Source organism: Antennarius striatus, chromosome 6 (genome assembly GCF_040054535.1).
Source record: "Antennarius striatus isolate MH-2024 chromosome 6, ASM4005453v1, whole genome shotgun sequence".
NCBI lineage: Eukaryota > Metazoa > Chordata > Actinopteri > Lophiiformes > Antennariidae > Antennarius > Antennarius striatus.
In genome coordinates this window covers 981,907-1,005,814 of record NC_090781.1, presented here as the reverse complement: position 1 = coordinate 1,005,814, position 23,908 = coordinate 981,907, and the positions used below count along the sequence as shown (strand labels likewise).

At 44.0% G+C, this 23,908-nt stretch overlaps 1 protein-coding gene across 3 annotated transcripts in view; it reads left to right on the top strand.

The window, feature by feature from the left end:
* The window catches only part of tbx4 (T-box transcription factor 4), a 30,938-nt gene extending 11,990 nt beyond the window's left edge, over positions 1 to 18,948 (top strand). For all 3 annotated transcript variants that reach the window (XM_068318206.1, XM_068318204.1, XM_068318207.1), the window contains 6 exons: positions 7,583 to 7,702; positions 8,088 to 8,235; positions 15,072 to 15,224; positions 15,829 to 15,917; positions 16,244 to 16,479; positions 16,565 to 18,948. In XM_068318206.1, the coding sequence (XP_068174307.1) occupies positions 7,583 to 7,702; positions 8,088 to 8,235; positions 15,072 to 15,224; positions 15,829 to 15,917; positions 16,244 to 16,479; positions 16,565 to 17,217 (1,399 nt within the window). In that variant the 3' untranslated portion in view covers positions 17,218 to 18,948. The remainder of the gene's footprint in view (positions 1 to 7,582; positions 7,703 to 8,087; positions 8,236 to 15,071; positions 15,225 to 15,828; positions 15,918 to 16,243; positions 16,480 to 16,564) is intronic.
* Positions 18,949 to 23,908: the final 4,960 nt, after the last annotated feature.

Sequence of the window (23,908 nt, the reverse complement as noted above, 5' to 3'; positions counted from 1 at the left end):
ACATGTAATTAACAAAATCCGCGATAGAGCGACAAACTATTCATCTTATTATTTACGGTAATGTAAACTTTAACGTTTACATTACGTTATTAAACCACCTTCTGTCTGTATTACCTTTAAAACACTCTGATAGACTGCTGAAAGCACTTTTGTGTCTCACGGAAGTCAGAGACTCACAGAACGTAGAACACTTCAGGATGCTGTCAGCCAATAGAATGTGTGTACGGTGTCACGTGACTGCCTACTAAAAATCCGCCGTGAGGTGAAGTCGTGAGCGTTGATGCGTGGATGCACGAGGGGACACTGTATTAACATGTAGTAAATCCAGTCCACATGTAGAAGTTAAAAAATGAGTTCATAAATGTACTGAATTAGAGATAAAACAAGATAACAAGAAAGATGAAAAGAAAACGAGATAAAAAGAAGCTTCTCGGTTAAACGAGTCTTCAAATGAATCGTGACGTGTTTCTCAAACCACACTGAAGGTTCATTCATGACTGGAGAACGAGAGAATAAAAGAGGCTCTCTGGACGTCTGCGTGAAGGCTGTGTGTAGACGAGATGATGTTGTGCTCCAACATGTGAAACACCAGCGGTGTGTGTTGGTGATAGATTCATGACGGTGGTGAACGCGATCCCTCAGTGCAGCCATGTGTTCACACGGCCTGCAGCACCACAGCTCTAACTGTCTGTTGGGAAGAGACACGAGTTCCTGCAGTGACGACATAATTGAAAACACAAATGACGGCTGCGCCGCTTGGATTTAATGCGACCTGAGGATTAGATAGCGAGGCCTTTGGACATTAACCAGAGAATGAGTACACCCTGGGCCGACCTCCGCCTCTCGTTCCTCATGGGATGGGGGGGGTTTTGGGGTAAAAAATGTAGAAGGTCACCACATTTCTCCTGAACGCCGTGGACGCGTCAGAGACGGGCTTTCCCTGTCCGGCTGATGGAGGGGCTCTGAACCCCTAAAGCCTTTGAAGGGAACGCAGCTGTGCTGGAACCTGTCTGCATCCACCACCACTGGAAACACCGACGGCCCTGAACGCATCAGCACTCTAACGCCACGTGGGAAGTCTGGAGGGCTACACGTCTGTTCACGGAAAGTAGCTTCAGATAAAAGATGGAGTACAAGTTCGACTGAAAGAAAACTGACGTTAATAATTTAAATAGATCTGAGAAACTGTGTGTGTGTGTGTGTGTGTGTGTGTATGTGTGTGTGTGTGTGTGTGTGTGTGTGTGTGTGTGTGTGTGTGTGTGTGTGTGTGTGCGTGTGTGTGTGTGTGTGTGTGTGTGTGTGTGTGTGTGTGTGTGTGTGTGTGTGTGTGTGTGTGTATAGCAGCACAGCTAGCAGCTAGTGTAGCTTCTCTGCTGGCTAAGATGTTGGAACATGAACCAAGTCCTTCTGGTCTGCTGGTGAGTCGGTTTCAATCGTTTCCACATTTAATGAAATAATTTTCTAATCAAACAATTCATTTTGACGTTGTCATGGAAACCGTTGTGTCCCGACACCGGAGCCCTGAGGAACACCCAGACCACATCGACCCAGTTTCGAGAACAACAGTTTACACTGAGTTGTGTTACTATGGAAACCAGTTTACTCGTCTCAGCTCTATGTCGTCATGGCAACTTGTAATTCTCCTAATGTGTTTTGTGATGGACAGACGCAGGACAGTTACTAAGCTACGATATTTTAGGACCACGCAGAGACCACTGGGTATTTTAATTCATTTATTAGCCCTCGTTAGCGCACCGCTCTGTTTCTTTATTTCTACGTACTTTAGTATATTTTCTTTCACCATAAACAGGATTGTGGACTCGATTTTTCTTGTATCCCTTTCAAATGGATTATTTCCACTAATCCCCAGATTTTTTTTAATTAAATTTTTTATTTAGTTTAAATTGTAGGTGAAGCCTTTTATATGAAATAACAAAAACATTTGATAAATCAGTGGTTATAAACCATTAGCGCTGTTGGTCTCCAGCTGGTCGGTGTGACGCCAGCAGAACGTCTGAGGTGGCGATGGACCCAGATTTAGTCCCGGTACGAAGCGCCGAGCGTTACGTGGATCATTTCAAACATTAGGTGATGAATTGACTGTCAGTTTACACGCAGTCAGGTTTCCTTCAGCGGTCTGAAGTTCACATCCGTCTCTTATCGTCTCAGATTTGTCAGGATCGGCCTCTGGAGACGCAGCGACTCGTTTTCTAGAAAGACAGGATTTAATTCTGGATATGAAGGCAGACAAACCGTCAGAAAGCAGACGTTCATTCATGAGCCGGAGCGGTGGAGAGGATGACCAAATAGAGTCAGATAGAGACACGGTTTACACTAGAAAACACTGAGGACACAGCAGCAGGTGTAAACAGGTGGGATTAACATATACAAATCAAACTTTATTGATAACAAGAACAAAAACGCTGGACGCAGGAAGACGGGCCGTGTGGTGGAAGTGTTCTGGTGTCGACTGGGAAACGATTCCGGTCCGCTGGAACGCTGGACACACACTCTGTCAACACTATACACACACACGTGTGTGTGTGTGTGTGTGTGTGTGTGTGTGTGTGTGTGTGTGTGTGTTCTTACAGTGAGGAACTGAAAGGTAAAGAGAGAAGTATGGTTTAGTAAGGCTTTCATAGCGCCGTGGTGTCTGCGCGGGGCCGGTCTGAGGTCGCTGCCTCTAAAGCCGGACTGGTTCTACAGGAAGTGACACAAAGTCAGAACATTGACCTCAGCGTCAGCTTGTTCCTTTGTTAGGGATGTTAATGACGTTTCTACACGCACTTCAAGTCTAGAAAACAAAGCCAAGAAGAGGGAACAGTAATAACAGCGTTACGTCTGATGCAGCTAACTTTGGTGGTGTAATTGTTCACATCTGCTGGTTGCTATAGCAACACAACACATTTTAATTCTTGGGACCAGATACAAGCAGTTCAGAATTAGTAAAAGTCTCTTTATACAAAACTCAAAGAAATAACAGGAAATTCTTAATCTTGTGGTTTTGATGCACTAAAAACAAACCGGAGGATTAAACTCAGCTGTAATTACTAATACTGTAATATATTTATTATATTAGCCCTCAGTACACGACTGTGTACTACTGCATTTTAACAATTATTGAGACTTCTTCTTGTGGTTGTACGGATGTGGAGGGCATCGGGAACAAGTGACAACTTGAATTGACTGTGCTTCCATAGATCTGAATGAACCTCATTGACACATCTTGAGACGCCGTTACTGACGGACGGGAGGCTAACTTAGCTCGCTAACGTCCAGCTCACCTACAGGGGGCCGTTAAGGCCACGCCCGAATGCTTCTCCTGCGCTGTGATTGGTTGTAGTTTAAAGGAGATCACCTGGTTTTGCAGGTTTGCAGCAACATTAAATAAAAACATGGCAGACGAAAGGGGAGAGCTGCCTTCAGTGTGGGGGTGTTCTTCAACCTTCACAGCAGTGAGAGCTGTTAGCCTCTGCTGCATCATGGGTGGGGGGTCGGTGGTGGTGGGGAGCTGCAGAGGATCCCACATGTTCCCGACACCCCCACATGGAGCTGCTCCGTCCGCTCCCATGCAGCACCTCGGTGCGGCTGGGGGGCTTGTTATTGTGAGTGTCACTATCCAGGCGTAATCCCCCCCTCTTCAAAGCCCCGGCCCCCCCCTCACTCTCCCTCTTTGTACACAGTCCGTCAGGAGAGAGCGGCGGGGTGATAAGAGGAGCCCGGCGCCCACCATGGGCTGAGTCTACTGGGTCGTAGCGCTTCATCATCCCCCCCCGGCTCCTTTTGATCTCGCCGTGGTCCTGGAGATTCCCAGAGCGGGGATGGATCACCAGAGGGCCCAAACATGTGGGGCTGTTAAGAGAAGCAGCTGGCCGGGCACACACACACACACACACACACACACACACACACACACACACACACACACACACACACACACACACCCTGACACTGATATCACACACACACTCCCAGCCTCCATTTCTCATGCTCCTCTTAAACACACTCACTCCGTCACACAGCCTCTGTATATGTTGGCCTTCACGCTGTCCGCCTTTGAACAGAGCTGCAAAACCTGTGCTGTTAATAGATGTTTTATAGACGCTCCACCGACACGTCACGCTCCATCACACGTATGTAACATACGTGAACGTAACGTCCTGGGCAGAAAGAGATCAGAACGCTGAGAAGACCTCAACGTGGAAAACATTCCGTCTGTGGATGTTTCTACCTGAGTCACGTCACCATGGTGATCGTTAAACAGTAAGGACAACCTCGTCCACGATCTCCCACAATGCAACACTCAACCCAAGATTGTGTGTTTAACTGGAAACTGAGAATCCACCAATAAAATCCATGGAGGAATCCTGTTAACCCCATACTGTATAGGAGACAATACAAATGAGTCATTTGGATTGTTTTATCCAAATTACATTTGGATCACATTTAGGAAAATACAAACACATACATTTAAAAAAAATAAAAATAAATAAAATAAAAAAAAAAATATATATATATATACACACACACAAACACACACACAGTGCGCCCTTCTTCTTTGTGGTTAATGCGTTCCAGGAACCACACACAATTAACATATTCCGCGATAGAGCGACAAGCTATTTATCTAATTATTTATGGTAATTTAAAAGTTTCTGACCCCCCCATACTGACATTAAACCACCTTCTATCTGTATTACCTTTAAAACACTCTGATAGACTGTTTAAAGCACTTTAGTGTCTCACGGAAGTCAGAGACTCACAGAACTTAGCACACTTCAGGATGTCAGCCAATAGAATGCGTGTACGGTGTCATGTGACTGCCGACCAAAAATCCGCTATGAGGTGAGGTCGCGAGCGTTGATGCAGTGTGTGTGTATATATATATATATATATATATATATATATATATATATATATATATATATATATATATATACACACACATATATATATACATATATATATACATATATATATACATATATATACACACACACACACATATATATACACACACAGTATATGTGTATGTATATATATATATATATATATATATATATATATATATATATATATATATATATATATATATATACACACACATATATATATATATACTGTTTGCCCTCAGAAATTCCCAACTTCATAAATTTAAAATTACCATAAATAATAAGATAAATAGTTCATCTTTCTATTGCAGAATTCATTAATTGTGTGTGATCCCTGGAACGCATTAACTGCGAGGAACGAGGGCGCACTGTGTGTGTATATATATAAATGTATATATATAACAGATCTGTGTTATCGGGTTCCTCCACCCTAGACAAGAATAACAGAAACGTTCATGACATTCTTTCTCCTCTTCTTTCAGGCTTGACTGATGATCAGGTTTCAAAGTGCTGCTCATCTATGGACAGAAATCAGATCTGCAGCCTGCGATGATTTGTTTGAATTTAAAACGCTCATCCTTACCCCTAGAATCATCAGCTAAAGGCACAGAATGTGGGCGTCTCAGGGAACTCGACACGTATCTGTGATTCGTAGTGCTCAGATAGTGAGTGAAGGTTGTGTGTGTGATTCCGTGTGTGTGTTCCAACTCACGTCGTTCCACCCACCACATCAGGTAGACGCTGGACGCTCTTCCACCGTTGGGGCGATTGCCCCTCCTTGCACCCCATGCAAACTCTCTCTTTAAAAACCGTCAAAGACAACATGGGACGGGGGTGTCCCCCCAGTGGACAGAACACGGTCATATGAAGGGAACTTGATGAACTGACCTCTGAGATTCCAGCCCCCCCTGTCAGACAGGGTCCACCGCTGGGCCTCCTCTCAAACAAATGGCTTGTCAGATTGTCCACCAGCGGCTGAAGTGGGACAGTCCCAGTACCCCACCCCTGTAACTGGGGGGTGTGAAGAGACCGTTTCACCCTCCTGGAGCCATTTCAAACAGGGTTTTTACATTCAGTCACAAATATCCGTGTGTTTGAGGCGCTACAAACCAGCTGAGGCGACGACCAACAGGTCATATCTGTGGCGGTGCCTCTGATTGGCTGAACGGACTCAGCAGAAGTCTTCTGCTGGTACTTAGGGCCGAATGCCGGGGCCACATGTGTTGACGCAGACCTCCATCTGCTGTGTGTTCGGTGTGACTGGAGCCAGAGATGAGCAGAGGTCTGTTTTGAATGTTCCTCCCAGATTAACCCATCTTTCAGTGAGGATGATAGCGGGACTGATCTCTCCTCCTGATTGGATTTGAGGCCTGGCAGAGATGCCCTCAATCCCCCTCCTCTCTTACGTGAGGAAGTATTTACAGTAACATGATCAGATGGTGTCAGTCGCTAAGAGCCTTTGAAGAGGGGCTTTTGCACCAATCAGAACTGTAAGTCTGATACGAGGGGTTTTACTTGTGCCCCTTCCTCCCAGAGAGCCTGCCAGGCTTTCTGTGGATCCTCCAGCGTTTGAACACCTTCAGATAAACGCAGACCTTTCTGACCGTAGCCGGTTGAGTAATGATGAGTCGACTATCTAAACTTGGGGTGCCATTAAAAACCACTTAGGGCTTTATATGAGGTCTCAGAGCCCTTTATGAAATTTCCTTTGGCGCAGATGGGATGAAAAAGGTTTTGGTTTCCCAGAAGAGGTCAGAAAAGGTAGCTGCCGTCACATGTTTTATGGCTCCGATGTTATATTAACATATTGTCTTTTAGCCTGGAGGTATTTAGGAGATGAAAGATTCCCATACTTTTTATGGCCTCTCAGTATCACAGGTATGAGAGGATTTCAGTTTTCTCTCAAATGAATGCTGCAGAACAACAAATCATCACTAGGACAATGTCAGGACGTAATCCTGCAGGACTGGGGGGGCGGTTTCACTCTGACAGAGATTCTGTTTTGCTTCACCCTCTTGATCGCCTCTTGATCGGAGGTTATTTCAGGTTTCACAGAGGGCAGCTTCTCGCCCAACCCGTCTCCTCTTCCCATGATCTCTACAGACCCTTGCTTATCCCAATCCCTTAAGAACATCATTAAACTGCAGTCAATGAGCTAATCCAATCTTCATCTGCATCCGTGACAACACGTCCACACATACCACCTCCTGAGGTCAGGAACAAATATCCATTGTGTTTAACAAAAGTAATAAAAGGTCAAAGTAAGAATTAACACAGATCAATTCTTCTGATGTGACAGGACTTAATGTATGAACCTAAAAGTACAACAGTATTCAAGTCAGATAACAGTACAGTGATCCCTCGGTTAACGCGTTCCAGGACCATCCGCAAAAAACGAAATTCTGCAATATAGCGACAAACTATTTTATTATTTATGGTAATTTAAACGTTTATGCACCCTCCCCATACTGATATGAAGCCAGGCTGTTTAAAGCACTTTTGTGTTTCACAGAAGTGCGTTGTGTTCCAAGACTCACAGAACGTAGCTCACTTCCGGATGCCATCAGCCAATAGAATACATGTACGGTATCACGTGACTACCTACTAAAAATCTGCGATGAAGTGAAGTTGCGAGCGTTGATGAGCGAGGGACTACTGTACTGACACGTCTGCTCCTCACTCTTCAACAGGAGGATGTTTCCTGGCTACAAGGTGAAGGTGACTGGCATGAACCCCAAAACCAAATACATCCTCCTCATTGACATCGTCCCAGCTGATGACCATCGCTATAAGTTCTGTGATAACAAGTGGTAAGTTTGGTAGCAGGTGGTTGATGAACGTCTTGAGGCCAGTCTGACGTGGTCTGGTAGCTTGGTGTTATTAAATACTGCAGCACCAGGAAAGTTTTAAAGAGGCTTCTGTTAAACTCAGGCTAAACTCTGACCAACACAGTTTAGAAACAACTGGTGTTCTTTGACTTATTATTTTATCCAGATCTGTAGAAATGGAATTTGTATCTGTGGGTAACGTCTTATCAGATCCGGTCCTGACAGACGTCTTTGCCTGCACACAACTACACTCTGGTGGATGAGATGCTTCTGGTGCTGCTTGGTGTGGAGTGATGGAAGCTGTTGGCCAGGATGACTTCACATTCAGTGTTTCCTTCATGATGACAGTCTGTCTTTCAATCATTAGGATGGTGGCTGGGAAGGCTGAACCAGCAATGCCAGGCAGACTTTACGTCCACCCTGACTCCCCGGCCACAGGAGCCCATTGGATGAGGCAGCTGGTGTCCTTCCAGAAGCTCAAACTAACCAACAACCATCTGGACCCTTTTGGGCACGTGAGTACCTGCAGGAACGTCAAACTCGACTCATTCAAAGGGTCACAACATGTGTCTTGTTTTCAGGTTTTGCCATCAAAGTTAATAACTTTTTTAATTAAAATTTAATCAGGACATTCTGGAAACATTTCTCCATACAGTTGACAGTCTGGTATCACTGTGTTAAACAATGTGGTTAGAATGTAGATGTAATAAATGTCTGGTTTGTGGAACTCGTCCCTGAAGACTCTTCTATAAAACATGGCTCAAACAGTCTTACTGTTCCAGATGTAGGCAGTTAAAATGTGAGTACAATATTACCCAATTGGGATAATTGATTGTAATGATTCACCACATCGCTAACGTGTCTCTGCAGCATATCTGCTAAATATCATCCAACTTCAGACTCACGGGCAAAACTGCCAAAACAATAAAAAACACATAAAATTTCTGAAAAGACGGCACTCAAGAAAGCCTCTAATAGGCTGATCCTCATCATGTGACTCCTGGACCATGAAATCCTGCCTCTAGTACATGGATCACATTAGATTCATGTTTAGTCTGATAACTAGTCTAGAAAAACCAGATTTACTCATTTTCTTTCTGTTAGGAACCGGATTAGGACCCAAGTACTCCACACCAGTAGACAAGTTTTCCTCTATATTTTAATCAGGCAACACAAAAAATCCAGGAAACACATGAAGAATTCCAAAAGTAGACACAGAGGCGTGAGTACAAAACAATGTGGCACAGAACCAAAAGAGAACCTGGCTCATAAAGCCTCAGGCTAATCAGCCTGATCGAGTCCAGGTGTTGAGACCAGGGACAGGTGTGGAGACGAGACCCCGCCCAAAAGTTCAACCCCTCCTCCTGCCACGCCCCAGCACAGCAGAGCAGCGACACCCAACCGTGACACGTAACACAGAACACATTAGCTCTAAACTCTTAAGCTAGCAGAACCAATAGGAAACAAACATTGGCGTGACGTCACGAGGACGCTGCTAATAAAGTTGGTACAAACTGGATTCACCTTTATTATTACAGTTACAATAAAACAGTTTTTCTGCTGGTCGTGTGGTTTTATTGTGTTGTATTTATCCTCCACACCTTAAATATTATCTAACTTTAAACCAGTAGGTGCAGGAAAACAGGTTGGAGATAAATTTAACTCTTAACTAAAACGGTTTCAGCTCCAATCTGGTTAAAGATCACCAGATCCAGAACTTTAGTGGGATCCAAATGTTTGGATGGATCTTACAATATGCTGGTGTCGAGTCAGTTTTGCCCAATCATTGCAGACGTGGAACAAAAGTGTACATCCTATTCCACAATGGAATGAAAGCCTTTCATTGTTCTAATCTACTTCTAATCCAGTGACGTATTCTCCGTGTGCCACACCCTAACTAGTGTTGGAGCTCTGCTGCTAACGTTCAGGCAAACGGCAGCTATAAGGTCATAAAAATAGATATTAGAATTTTCCCCAAAGTATTAAAGAAGTAACTACAGCAGAATTATCCTGCTTTTCCATAAATGCATGACTAATGAATGTTATGTAATACTCAGGGATGAAGGGAGGGTGAGGAGAGGGTGAGGAGGGGGTGAGGAGGGGGTGTGAGGGACTCTGTACTGTTCATTTGTCTTTCAGTAGATGACGTGGTCCAGATAAGGCTAACGACTGTCTGTGTGGTCCCAACACGAGGACGCCCCGTCTGAATAATAATGAAGCTACCGTGTGTGTGTGTGTGTGTGTGTGTGTGTGTGTGTGTGACTGACGGAGCATGTAGTGAAGTAGGCAGATTTCAGTCGCCGACCAAACCTGATCTCATTTATCATTTTTTCTTTTGATTTGTTTTGTGTTTCTAAAAAAGATTTTTGAGGTTCTGATATAAGTTTACCAAAATCACCATGCATCCATCATCCATCCATCATCCATTCATCCATCCATCATCCATCCATCCATGTTGTTCAGGGTCTGACTGGAGGAGCGACTATCATTCCCAGACCAAAAGTTAAATTAAAGGTTTAGTTATAAAATGTCTTTATATAAACGTGTAAAAGATGCAAAATCAGACTGCCAATCAATAATCATGATAAATCCACTTTATTTGTTTAGCCAGTAAAAAAACAGTGAAGAATACAGAATTCCTCACTTCTGATTGGATGGACCGCGGACGGCCCACCTCTGAGGTCACTCAGTCTTCCTTTTAAGGCAGATTCACAGAAGTCTGAGGGTCTGAGGTCGACTCTTTAGCTGCTGTGAAGAGACGTTTGTTCAATCAATAAAGACTTGTTTGGAATTGATTTGATTTTCTCTTTGTTTTCAGTCGAGTTTAAGTGAAAAATAATAATAATAATAATATAAAGGTAATAATAACAAAATAATAATAGTGATATTATAGTAACAATATAATAATAATAATAATAATAATAATAATAATAATAATAATAACAATAATAATAATAATAATAATAATAATAATACAATTATACAATATGCTTGTGTCATATTATTATTAGTAGTAGTAGTAATAATAATTACTATTACTGATAATTATTAGAAATAATTGGTCGGTTCCAAATTGTCCGTAGGTGCGAGTGTGTGTGTGAGTGATTTGTTCCATGATGCTCTGGCAATGTGTCCGGAAACGTGTCGCTGCCTCTAACCCATAAGTCTGCTGCTTCAGCAACCCCCGTGACCCACAAAAGCAGAAGAAGCAACACAGAAAGTGACTGAATGAAAGATGAGGAGACAAATTTCACTGGAACAGGTTTTATTTTTATTGGAGCACAAAACTCATCCAGTGAAAAGTGTTCTGCTGCAGTCAGTCGGTTCTCTTTGACACTTTCCATTGTAGACCTGAGGAAAAATATATTTTTATTTGGTATATTTGGGGGGTGAATCTCACTGGATTCTCTTCCTGCCTACAGCTGGCTGTAAACAGAAGTCTGCAGGTGAAATCCTGCTGGATCATAATAACAGATGAGCCAGTAAGGAGGACAAACTTTATTTATTACTAAAATAATATCCATTTCAGTTCTTCCTCACTGGAGTCGTAGGGATGTGTCTGGGTGGGTGTACCTTCAGGACTATCACACCAGAGGTCAGGGTTCAAATCCCCCAAGATACGGTTTAGAACAGCCGTCCTTTGATCAGGTAAAGACGTGTTTGAGTAGCAGAAAGTCATGAGGCATCATCTGCAGGACTGACTGATGAAGGCGAGGGAAACACTGTGATGTCAGTTAGATGTCCATCAAGATCATTTAAAAAATATTTGCTCCAATTCATCTTTTTCCATTTTAAATTCTGCTGATCTTCACATCCATCCCAGAGAGATTCTAGAGAGGAAGAAACCGACGAGGCTGAGATCGCAGAGGGAGATGAAGAGCGTGACCGTGGCAGCGCTCCCCAGGGGAACTCTGGGATAGCTTGTCTGAAGCCATCCCATCAATGGGCGGGCTCATTAGGTTCATAACCTCTCAGATCAGTGGCGGGGCCTGCTGTCACATTGAGTTGAGTGCCTGGCCAATGATAAGGGCGAGTAATGAGGACAGGGGCAGTCTGAGGCCAGGAAGGGTCCAGATGACGCCGGGACCAGGAGGTGTGTAGCCAGGCGGCGCTCCTCACGGCGGGGAGGGGGATTTCCCATCCAGCACTAATGATGTTACGACTAGAGAGTCAGGGAGGAATGAACGTCCTCCTAACTGCACAGTATTTTTGACCAATTTTCCCATCATGAGAATTCAAGATATTTCTGTCCAAATGTCCTAAACGCTGATGAAGGTTTTGTTGTCAAGAAGCCTCAAACTACTACATGTTTTTTGTTACTACCATCATTCCATCCTGAAGACGGAACTGCTCATCATCAACACGTGACCTGGGATACATCTACCATCACCACACAAGTCATCTAAGACCCTAGTTCCATATCCTAGGAGTGGGAACATGTGGAAGCCTCCAACATCACGGCTAGTAATGATAAAAAAATAATATTATCCAGTGAAAAACTCAACATGTTCAGCTCCACTGAATAAAAATCTCGTTGTGACTGACAGAAATGTCTGTCCCTAACCCAACCTCACCTGAACCAATCAGCATCCAGCAGCCACTGGAACCAAGACTTGTTCCGTCATTATGGACTATTGTAGTAAAATAATACCCATCACCCAGCAGTCACAGCAAAGCCTCATGTCTGAGGGGTTCATATCAGGAAGATGAAAGGAAATACCTTGTCCAGCTCTTCGCGGGTCTGTGGAAGGTCTCCCTCATCAGCACATTAAGACGGTCACCCCAGAGTCTCCAGAATCCTCCTCTAGCAGCAGCCAGACGGCAGAGCAAAGGTCAAGACAGAGCCTCCCGTGGACCAGCCAGTAGCTTATCTGTGTCTCCAGCTTGTCTCAGCATCAGGCCATGTGAGCAGAGGGCGTCTGGTCTTCGCTCCTCGTCCCGCCCAACCTTCCCCTTCCTCTGGGAGCCCCCTGGAGGAGAGGCTCCTCAGGAGAGTGTCTGGCGAATGAGGAGGGGAGCCAAGGTGCACAGCTTGATGCTAATCTGCCATGACGGCGCTGGACTAGTGATGACCCTTCCGTTGCTTCTAACGCTTCACTGGGCACAGCACCCAGCTGTGGTTAGCGGACTGATGCTAGTGAGACGAACAGCAACCACCCAAACAACCAAAAACATTGAACCAGCTCCACACATGCTACCTGCTCTGCTACACTGAGCATCGAGATCCCACATCAAGTGTGATGGAGTTCAAAGATGCAGAGAAGGTGCTCACTGAACTAGGTGATTAAATTAACAAATTTGTTCTTGAAAGGACGGAAATCAATAAAGGATTCTGCAAGGAAAGAAGACACATCACCCAACAGCTCCGAAACGTTTAACTCGCCTTGTGGAGCTAACCAACACCTCCATGAAGGAAAGGCAGAAGATTAGATCTCATGACTTTGGTGAGGGCTCCTGTCTCCGCTGGGTGATAAATCATTCAAGGACGCAGAATGTTCTTACAATTCTGAGTAGCGCACTGGAAACCCAGCTGCCTATAAAATACACACAATTTCTTTCAGCCTTTCACACTTTGAGTCTGCGAAATGGCTAACTTTCGGACATTTTGCCAACGCCACCATAGGGTGGAATATGGAGTACGAACAACGCTGTTTTTCTTTTGCACTCATTCTACATGTTATTTTATCATTTAGTGGACCTCCCACACCACTGGAGACACATCTGCAAGTAATTCTAGGTGTATTTAGGTGAGCTAGTTGGCAAGCGTCGACAAAAATGCTATCTATCGACACCGCTTGCTCATTAGCTAACCAACGGAACTGGGTAAGCTTAACTTATAACTGTTAAGTTTTTTGCCAGCAGCAGCTGTGTTTTTAATTCAGTTTCCATTTCTGAGAAAGGAGTCCAGAGAGAAACAGTTATCGGGCGGTTCATTTGATGTGACATCATTAGCATGAGCTGCTTTTGGATTATGTCACAGGTCAACAACGCAAACTGCAATTAAAGTCTCAGAGTTCTAATCAGCGGTGAGGGTGGTGAGGAAAGCTGTCAATTAGAAACAGCCTGCGTTGCTCAGTGGGAACCAGGATTGGCCCGTGTGCATTTAGGGCGTGTCCAACGGGTGTTTTCTGGTTAAAAAGCACAAAGTTAGGTACGCGGCGCAAAAGGGGCGGTGCCAACGCCCATTCTCTAGGAGGAGGAGGAGCTTCAGTGTTTGAATAGGTCTAGTGATGCTCACAGGTGACGGACTGGGGGTCAATAGCCAGGTCATGAAAATCATTGTGTCAGTTGTGATGCAGGTGGTGGAAAATGACATCAGTAATGATGAAAACTATATCCATGTTACCTGTGGCGATCCCACAGCAGGAGAAATAAATACCCAACACCCTCCGTGTTTCCACACTGACCCCAGCAGCATTACCAACTTACTAATTAGTTGATTAACTAACGTTTTGTCCAAACACACAGACAGAAACTCGTTCTGTGTCCGACACATCAGCACAATCCTTCCAGACAACAGTTTAAACCAGCTGTCCTCCTGAGGGACCAGAGGAGGATCAGCATCTCCACGGGCAATCCAAAACCCAAGGTCCTCTTTTCACTCCCACCTAACCCCCACCCCCTCGTTGACTTGCCTCAATACAGATTAACAAAGAGTAGTTCTTGAAATCTTAAAATCTTTATGTAGGAAATAGGGTGACACTCGTTAATACAGTATAATCACCTCAGACGTTTGTACTACCATCAGGACTCCCACAGCGGTTTGGCAGCGGATTTCTATCCTGTTGGAAATCGGATCAAATTCCTGGTTTGTTCAGGCTTCCCTTGAAAACATCAAGTGTTGTAGTTCTATTAATGCTTGCATCTTTGGCAAAGCATTCTGGGATATTCTACCACTATCGAGGTAGACAAAAGTCTTAAAATGCTCTCTGGAGGGCTAAATGACCACTAACCCCATCTCCTACAGGACAAACTGCCCTTCACGGGGTTTTAGGATTATGCATAAATCATACTTCCAGTGGTGATGCTATTCAAGCCCGGACATCTACTGCATCTGAATATGTAGGTTCTTGGTCATCAGGGGTTCAGTTTCTTCCTGGTGTCTCCAGTTAGCAATGCAACAACAATGTGCGAGATCACACGTCGTATTAACACCAACTCCCATTGGTACACCAGTCTGGTTTTCTTTGTGCTCCCTCACAATTTATTTTCCCCTGTAGTAATGGAAAAACTTATTAATGACTTACGCAGTTGATTGATGCAGATTCTTTATACCACAACAAAGTGTCTGTGTATCACCTGCTGTAACATGTTCATAATGACTGCATTATATTTCTCTGAATGTACTTAGATCATCTTGAACTCTATGCACAAATACCAGCCCAGACTCCACATCGTCAAAGCAGATGAAAACAACGCCTTTGGATCCAAGAACACCGCCTACTGCACTCATGTCTTTCACGAGACGGCCTTCATCTCGGTGACCTCCTATCAGAACCATAAGGTAGTGCATCAGTACTGCACACATTAAGAGAAAGTCCATGTTAAGCAAATACAGTTTGTTTTATGGCTTAAATAGGATTGAGACTTCCTGGTAGTTCCAGGGCTGGGGACTGGAGGGGGGCCGGTTCAAGGCCCTTGTGGGCCAAAACATTTCAGAGTGTGAACTGGCAATTGAGAAGTGCCATTTCACCTCCCCAGCACTGCCGATGTTCCCTTGAGCAAGGCTCAATGGCACTAAACGGGATGGTTTCCCTTTTTAGATGTTCATTGAGGCGGCCCATGAGGGGGCTGCCCGCCACTCTACCTTGTGTGTGTGTGGGGTCATGTGTGTGTGTGTGGGGGAGGGGCCTGTTCCATATATGTATATATACGCGTAAAGTGATTACTAACAAGAGTGGAAAAATAATTTCCCCACAGGGGGACTAAGTAAAGGAATCTTTATCTATTTGCTTTACTTGTCCCTAAAAGGTAAATGTTGAAATAAAAAATCCATAGACTGCAGTAGAGGATCCATCAGCACCAAAAGAGATGTTTAAACACCAGTTGTTCCTTAAAGCGCTTTACTTATTTTTTGAATGGGATCTGAAGTGAAACATTTGTCCTAGATCACTCAGCTGAAGATAGAAAACAACCCATTTGCCAAAGGATTCCGAGGTAGTGAAGAAGGAGACCTCCGTGTTTCAAGACTACAGGGGTAAGTTTACTGAAAAGGACCGAGGAAAGTTAAAGTCCCGCTGCTGAACATAGAGGTGCTTCTGAACCAAAGGTTTCAGGGAACTCTCCGACAGAGAACCAAAGACCTTCCCTGGTCTTTTTCTGTTTGCACTTGTTTTGTTTATGACTTACACAGCAAATTAAAAATGATCGGGTTGATGTTTTCAGCCAATCGACACACACCTCACATTACCAGATGATACCAGTTTAGAATAAGTCTCACATGATTGCCATTTTTGCTGAGTAGTGTAAGTAAGCATTGCAAACTGACTCCATCTCTCTTCTGTTGGTGTCATCGGTGTGTAGAAAAGAATATCCTGCAATCTCAAAGAATATGGTTCGACAGAGGCTCATCTCCTCGCATAGTCATCTGGCCGGGAAGCTTGGTGCAGGCGTTCTCACAGGGCACTCTCAAGTCCTGTCGTCATATCAGTACGAGACCGGGGCTCCTTTGACTAACTCCGACTCCCAAGAGTCTATCTCCAACCACTTCCCCCAGAGCAGAGAGCCCAGCCTCCTGTACCACTGCTTCAAACACCGAGGTAGGTTCACCGTCACGTCCTGTCCGCCGCTCTGGAGCATCAGATTGGTGATCCAGCTCTCTCCATTGTCCACATCACTCCACAGATAACGCCCGACACCTTGAGCTGGGATGTAAGCGGCCATACCTGGAGACGTCTTCTGCGGTGTCAGAGGAGCATTACTTTCGTACAGCTCCCTCTTATGAGTCGCCTCTACTGTCCCATCCTTACTGCACAGAGGCCATCAGCTCTAGACAAGCTTGTATGTACGGGAGCATGGAAACAGAGTCCGGGTCTGGGGCAGGGGATTCTGAAGACCTAACCAATTCCTCCTCAATAAATTGTAACATGTGGGCAACGATGCAGCCGTACCCTCGCTACAGCGTGGAGGGCGTCCCGTACCAGCCCTTCACTGCTCACTTCACCAACACTGCCACGGTCACACCTGTGGTGCCACACCCTCCTTCATCCATGGCGTCACGGCCACCTGCTGACTTGGGGGCTTACGACTCAGCTGCAGTTCAGCGAGGTCTTCCCATCATCCCTCCCTCGTCTTCTTCATCCTGCTCTCCAGCCGTTCTGGGAACCAGAGATAGGTCAGACCATCCATCTCCTTACCACAAGAAGCCAGGGTCACCACTCCGGCCTCACAGGAACTTCCCAGCCTATCCCACACAAGGGACTCTTCCCATCCGGGATCCATCATATCAGTACCAAGTGGGCCTCAGCAACGCAGGTACTCATTGGACCGACAGCTAATGTGGATGAGTGGAAGAACCCGTTTTGTCCAATATAAACATTGACGAAGGAGCAAAACCACCCTCTGGGCTGCTGACGCCTGGCAAAGAAAAAGAACGAGATCCGCGACCGCTGCCAGGTTGCACTCCAAACCAGTTTCATCCGTGTATTCTGACTATCACACCTAACGCTGCCTGGGATGGACAGTGGCTGACCTCCTTGTTACAGATGCAGATGTGTAGCATATGTACCATACTGCGATCACCTGGGACGGTTTTATAAAGATAGAAAAATTAAGGTTTGAGCAGCATTTAAACAACGTTTGAGGGACGATATAACAGAATGACTTCTTAATCACTGCTTATGTATCGTCAGTCTGACCTGAGGGAGCAACTAGATCATTTATTAGATGACAGATGAGGGAAAATCACCAGTGCTTTCTTTTATAAGTAAAATCTGAGTACATTGATTCCTCCCATTGAAAGTCCCATCATTTCCTGCAGAGCCCATACAGATCGTGCTAAGAGAATAAGGCTGATGCTAGTTAATATATTTCTTATTTTTAACAAAACTAACGAAAACTTGGAAACTAACAGTGCATTCATACACGTCTGCAGACTTTATAACTTACCTGTCATGCTTATTTCCACAGAGAATAAATATATAACTGGATACACAAACAGAGTTCACCATTGACGGTGTTTAAAACAGTTGCATACTGTATTTCCCCCCATAAATTACTCACACAGGACTAAATAGAAACAAATAGAAACCAAATGGAAACAAACTACCAACATCATCATCTTAACTATAACACTGTCAGGAAATACTTTATCAGCCATTTATAACAATATTCAAAACTACATGTTGAGTTATACTGTACTTTAAGATAACATTTTAAAATTATTTATAAATATCTTATTGCATGCCCACTGTATTCAACAAATTAGTGGTGAAGGTGTGCTAATGCTATCGCTAATATTGTCTTTGGCAAAAAGAAGCCATTTAAGACGCACAGAAGATTCCCGCTGCAGAGAAAATAAAGCAAAACACAAAATTCAGATCGTAAAATAAAAAGATATGATTCTCTTGATTTAGATAAAGGTATGTACAAAATACACATCTTGATAAACATTGCTTACCCAACAATGCTTGACTTGCCTCTCAGTCTAATGAAGTCTTCAACAGCTTGTCATTGACATCTGGCAGGAACGTATTGAGACACAACCTGATGACCAACCCCACTGGTGGGTGTCGTCACGGTGATGTGGTTGTTCTGTCCAACAAACATCAGGACCCACTGCGGTGAAACAACGTTCCTCTGCTGGTTGGGTTATTTTCATGGGATTTGTTGACAACAAGAACAAAACTATCACCAGCCTTAAAAAATGGGCTTTAAAAGTTTGTATGACTCAGATGGTTTGAGTCCTTACTTTACACACGTGCCAAATGAGATTTGAATTTGGTAGAAGTCTGACTTTTTATTTCATTTTCCAGTGAGAATTAACACCAAAAGTCTTAAACAGATTACAAAGACAGAGCATCCAGTGTGGGACAATAAAGGTTTAACATTATTATTATTATTATTATCCTGAGCCGGACCAGAACCTGCATGAAGGACAAAGTATCTGCAGGACACGGTGGAGAGCCCTCAGGCATCTGTGCATTATCCCTTTATTTCATGTTGTTAAATTCAATATAACATTTTTCAATTTATTCACAATTTTGCACACCTGATAAATAAAAATTTTCATGTAGTTGTTTGCAATTTTAATTTGAGACTAACATTTGATTTTTGAAGGATTTACTATTAAATCATCTCTTATTGTCAAATACTTTAAATCCATTTAGAACAAGGAATCGGTTTTCAGCCCAGTGTCCTCGTGGATTATAATCACATGGGGTGATGAAGCTACTTTGGATGTGATGCTAATTCCAGTGTCAGAGGTAGAACGTCCACTGTGCAGACTCAGACTGCTGGACCCATTAGTCTTAGGAGAAAAGTACAGATTTATCCAAACATCTGAGGACATCAGCGTTCCTTTCTTTGACACGCTGACACCCAAAGTCATGTTTCTGGAGCGTTTTAACAAACATGGTTGCAGCATCTTGCTAAAAAAAAATTGTTTTAAATGTTTTTGCATGCACCCCATCTGAAGCGGCCGCATGCAAAACCTAAGTTCTCACTGAAATGGGTGAGATGAACATGATTGTTGAAATGGATCCATAAGATCACCTTTATCCCAGTGGAGAGTCTGTCCCTGTGTGTCTATACACACCAACACACACACCAACACACACACCAACACACACACCAACACACACACCAACACACACACCAACACACACACCAACACACACACAGTCTGTCCCTGTGTGTCTATACACACCAACACACACACCAACACACACACCAACACACACACAGTCTGTCCAGTTTCGGTTTAAAGTTTTGTCTTCCTCTGTTGCCACGGATACGTTTGAACACAACTAACCAGGCCGTGGATCTTATTGGATAGATTTGCAGTGGGTTGGTAGTTCGACCTCCACAGCCCACAGTCTACATGTTGAAGCCTCCTTCAGTCGTACATGAACACTACCCCCCCACTGTAGACAACCACTGCCCCCAAGGACGGGTCAAAAGCAGAGAAAGGGTTATCACTGTGACACACACACCACTGCACGACTGACGGATGTAATTAGAGTGGAAATAAATGATCCTGTTTACCACAGACCCCCTTCAGAGACTCCTGAGGCGTCCCTCGACCGGACAAACCGTCCTTTAGCAGAATGCTAACACACTGACTTGCTGTGAGGTTCCACGAATGTTTACTGTCACCTGACTTTTCATCAACACAAGGGTGAGTAGATAATGACAGTTGGCAGTACGTTCCCTTAACGCGACACCAAGTGTGGTAACAGATACTGGTTGGTATGGATTGAGCTTCAGACATCCCAAAGCAGAGTCTGAACGTCTTCCTGTCTGCTGCGTGAAGCTGAGACGCTTTCTATCATCTACGACCACAGCTTCTAAATAATTCTATTTAAACAACATTGGCCCAGAATGTCTCAAGCTACATGTTTTAAACATGTTAAATCATCACCACTTCACGGCTGCGTGATGATTACCCAGTAATCAGAACGTCCAGGATGGACCCAGTTGAGCAGCAATCAGTAAATGTTGAATGGAGTATGATCAAAAGTCCAGGTAGAGCAGATTTGTTGAGAGGAATGCGGAGGCAGCAGGATGTGCATCAGCATCAGGCGCTGCTTTCTCTCACACAGAGTTCTCATTAGATGGTGAGTTATGCTCGTGGCCGGGTCCTGGAACATGTCAGCACCTCTCTCCGTATCTCCTCCTCAGCTGTTCATGTGTTTCACATGAAAGGAGGCTCTTCACAAATCATCAGCCAACTATGGTGAAACGCTGCCATAACTTAACTGTTTATAATGAGCAGACGTTCACGTGGATCTCACCACTCAGTGCGAGGAACCAGACCTTCTTTGTGCTCGTTCTAGAGTCTGGAGCCTCTCGTGAAAATCCTCTCCACACATGTATTGACTCACGTAAACAAATTCTCTAATGTACATCTGACGTATGTTGTGTTGAAAAAAGTATCACTGCTGTTTAAAAAAACAAATATGCAAATATTTCATAAGTTTAACAGCTGGACACAATATGTTCCTCCCTCTGAAGTCCCAGTCTTCACACTGGAGTCTTCTGGTCTCAGCGTTACAAGAAGACAACAAGAACTGACCTCCAGAATGTTTGTGATGTCATAAATTACGCTCCCCGGCCCGCCGTCTGAAATCACATCTTCAGTAACTGAAGAGAAAATTGACAAAAAAAACTTTATCCGTAACACAAATAAACCATCTGCAGTAAATCAGGCAACATGTAAGCAGCTAGTCAGACTATCCCGTGTCCGACACATGGTGCTGATGCTGTAAACAGGTTGGAGGGAAATACGATGATTTTATACTCGCAGGGTGAATGAAGTGTTACGTTCTTGTAGAACACAGACGTGGTGGAGCTGTGGATGGATTAAATACTGGAGTCTTGGGTTGTGGGTGGGTGGGGCTAGCAGCACACTCGGGTTTAGAAAGGGTTAAATACTGAAGGTGCACCAGTTAGGGGCTGGTAACTCCTGACAGGCTGCAGTCTAGATAACAGAACACTCAGGTCAATATCTTTGAAATATTTAATGGAATATCAATGAGGGACATAGAATACAAGTTTACAAATGTGTCACATTCTTTTTCTTAATATACAATAAATATAAATGTTCCATTCCTTCCACCGGTGTTGAGCTTCATTTAATCAGGGTGCGGGGACAGAACAGGACGGCTGCTGGGGCCAACCAAATCTGTTAAAAAAAACACTCAAAACAGTTACTTTCCCTAAAAATGTGCATTTATTTTAATTTATTTGCTTGAAATAGTTATTTTTAGGTTTCTAAGGCTGAAATTTTATTCTATTGAGAAGAAAAGATTTGTAACTTTCATAGTTTCTTTAGTCAACGCTTAATGATGCATCAAAGGGCAGCACATACTTAAATTTATGTTATCTGACTTTCCACATAAAACCCCAGTCAATCTCATTATAAGGAAGCCGGGCTTTAGCCCCTCATGGAGCACAAGTTAACCGGGCCGGGTTTGCATCTCCAGTCAGAGAACCTGGGCCTGCAGTCCATCTGGAAGTCATTGGAGGCAGATCTGGCCATTCCCCTCTCCCCTGTGTCGCACTGCCCTCGCCTACTGTCGTCCCGTAATCCCATCTAACAGCCGCCCGGGCTGGGCCGGCCCATTCAGACACACTGACGGGCTTAACTTGGCTGTCTTGTAAAAAAGAAAAAGCCTGCATTTTCAGCAAGCCCCTCCAAAAAGACACTTAAAATATCTGAAGGGGATTTAATATCAAGTCCATTAGGGCTTTTCTGGAGCCCTGTAAATTGTGAATTAGTGGATAATTCTGATTTGATCCACATGCAAAAAGATCTGACATGGAAAGGATGAGGAGAGTGTGGGGGTTTCCTGGTGCGACTTGCCATCAGATTACCAGACATGTGCCAAAGTACAGGGTGACATTGTGCATAACTAGAAGTTGGGGATAATGAACACACAAAGGTGTTTCAAGTCCTTTTTCTTTTCCTCCTTCATAAAAATGATTGATTGTGTACCGGCGGATGGAGGAACACCACACTCAGATGGATTACCAGAAGTGGGCACTGCTCAGAGGAGACTGGGCCAAAAGGGCACGCTGTGGTTCAAAGCTCTGGTGCCGGGACATGAAACTGTGTTTGTGTCCCTTGATCAAACACACAGCTGGTTGGCAGCAGTAGAAAGCTAAATCTACAGGATCCCTGCATTTCAAAATGGCTTTGGATAAAAGCATCTGTAAAAAGTAAAATCATTACAATAAATTCCTGGATTAGACAGTTAGAGAGGAAAAAGACACAGATTATCATTTTTGTTCCATTGGATGAAAACACTTGCATTGGAAAAAAGTCACATTTTTCTGAGGAGTCGTCAGCAGAGCAGAGACAGACGGAACAAAGTCGTCGGCTTTGTGGAATAAACAAAGAAGAAAAATAAATCAGACACAAACAACTATTAAACCCACACTAAAGTCAGGCTGCAGATTCACAATGCTGCTGTGGAGAAATAATTTACAACGACAAAAACAACCCTGCTTCCTCTACGCAGGGTCAGAAGTAGGAGCAATGCTGAAATTCTTACAAAAAAAGGAAAAACTGAAGGAAAATTCACCCCTTTCACATTTTCAGTGTCATTATATTCACATTAATGAGAGATTCAATGTATGATCAAATTTAAAACATTAAAAGTCATTATCAACATGTGGTCTCGCAGGGCGTTGGCGACACGTTTGGGGTGTACCCTGGCTCTCGTCCAGAGCCAGCTGGGATAGGCAGACCCTTTACCCACAAGGTGGATCAGTGACTGAAGACGAGATAATTATTCAATGGCTACCAGCGCTTTGTAGAAGTCCATCTTCAGCAGACTTTCTCCAACACAGCAAACATTTATTGGTGTTTTCTGTCTGTTCTTGACCGATTCCATGATGCTTCGCTCAGAGCGACACTGTGTTCTCACACACGTGAGCTCTAACACACACACACACACACACACACACACACACACACACACACACACACACACACACACACACACACACACACACACACTTTGTTGCCTCATAAGTTGCTGTAACTTCTCCGTCTTCCTGAGTCATCTATTCCGTAACTGGGTCAGAAATGTGAGGTGAGAAGATAATGTGTCTACAGAACTACGAGCTCAATATACTCAACTTTACTTGTGCTAGATTAGATTTAGTTTAGTTGGAGTATAGTCCTATGCAGTGTGATCAGAGGCTGTGCCAGAATGTTAGCAGGTTTTGGGTTCATCTTGGTTCTGCAGCCTGCCTCTGATGATCCTCGGGGTCCTTCCATGTTCTTTTGGGTTTTTGTTTTGTTATTTTTTTTCAATCTGTCAGGTCGGAGTAGGTTTTCTGCTTTGGATCAGGTCCACACCATCTGTCTTTGGTGCACTGTGTGCAATCTATCAGCCTTGCTGTACAACGCAGGAACAGTTCTTCAGCTGTGACTGGAAGCAGGAGGAAGTTAGTGTGTTATTTAGCTTACAGAATGTCTTTACCTGGAAGAACCAAAAAACAAGGCAGTGGAAGATCACA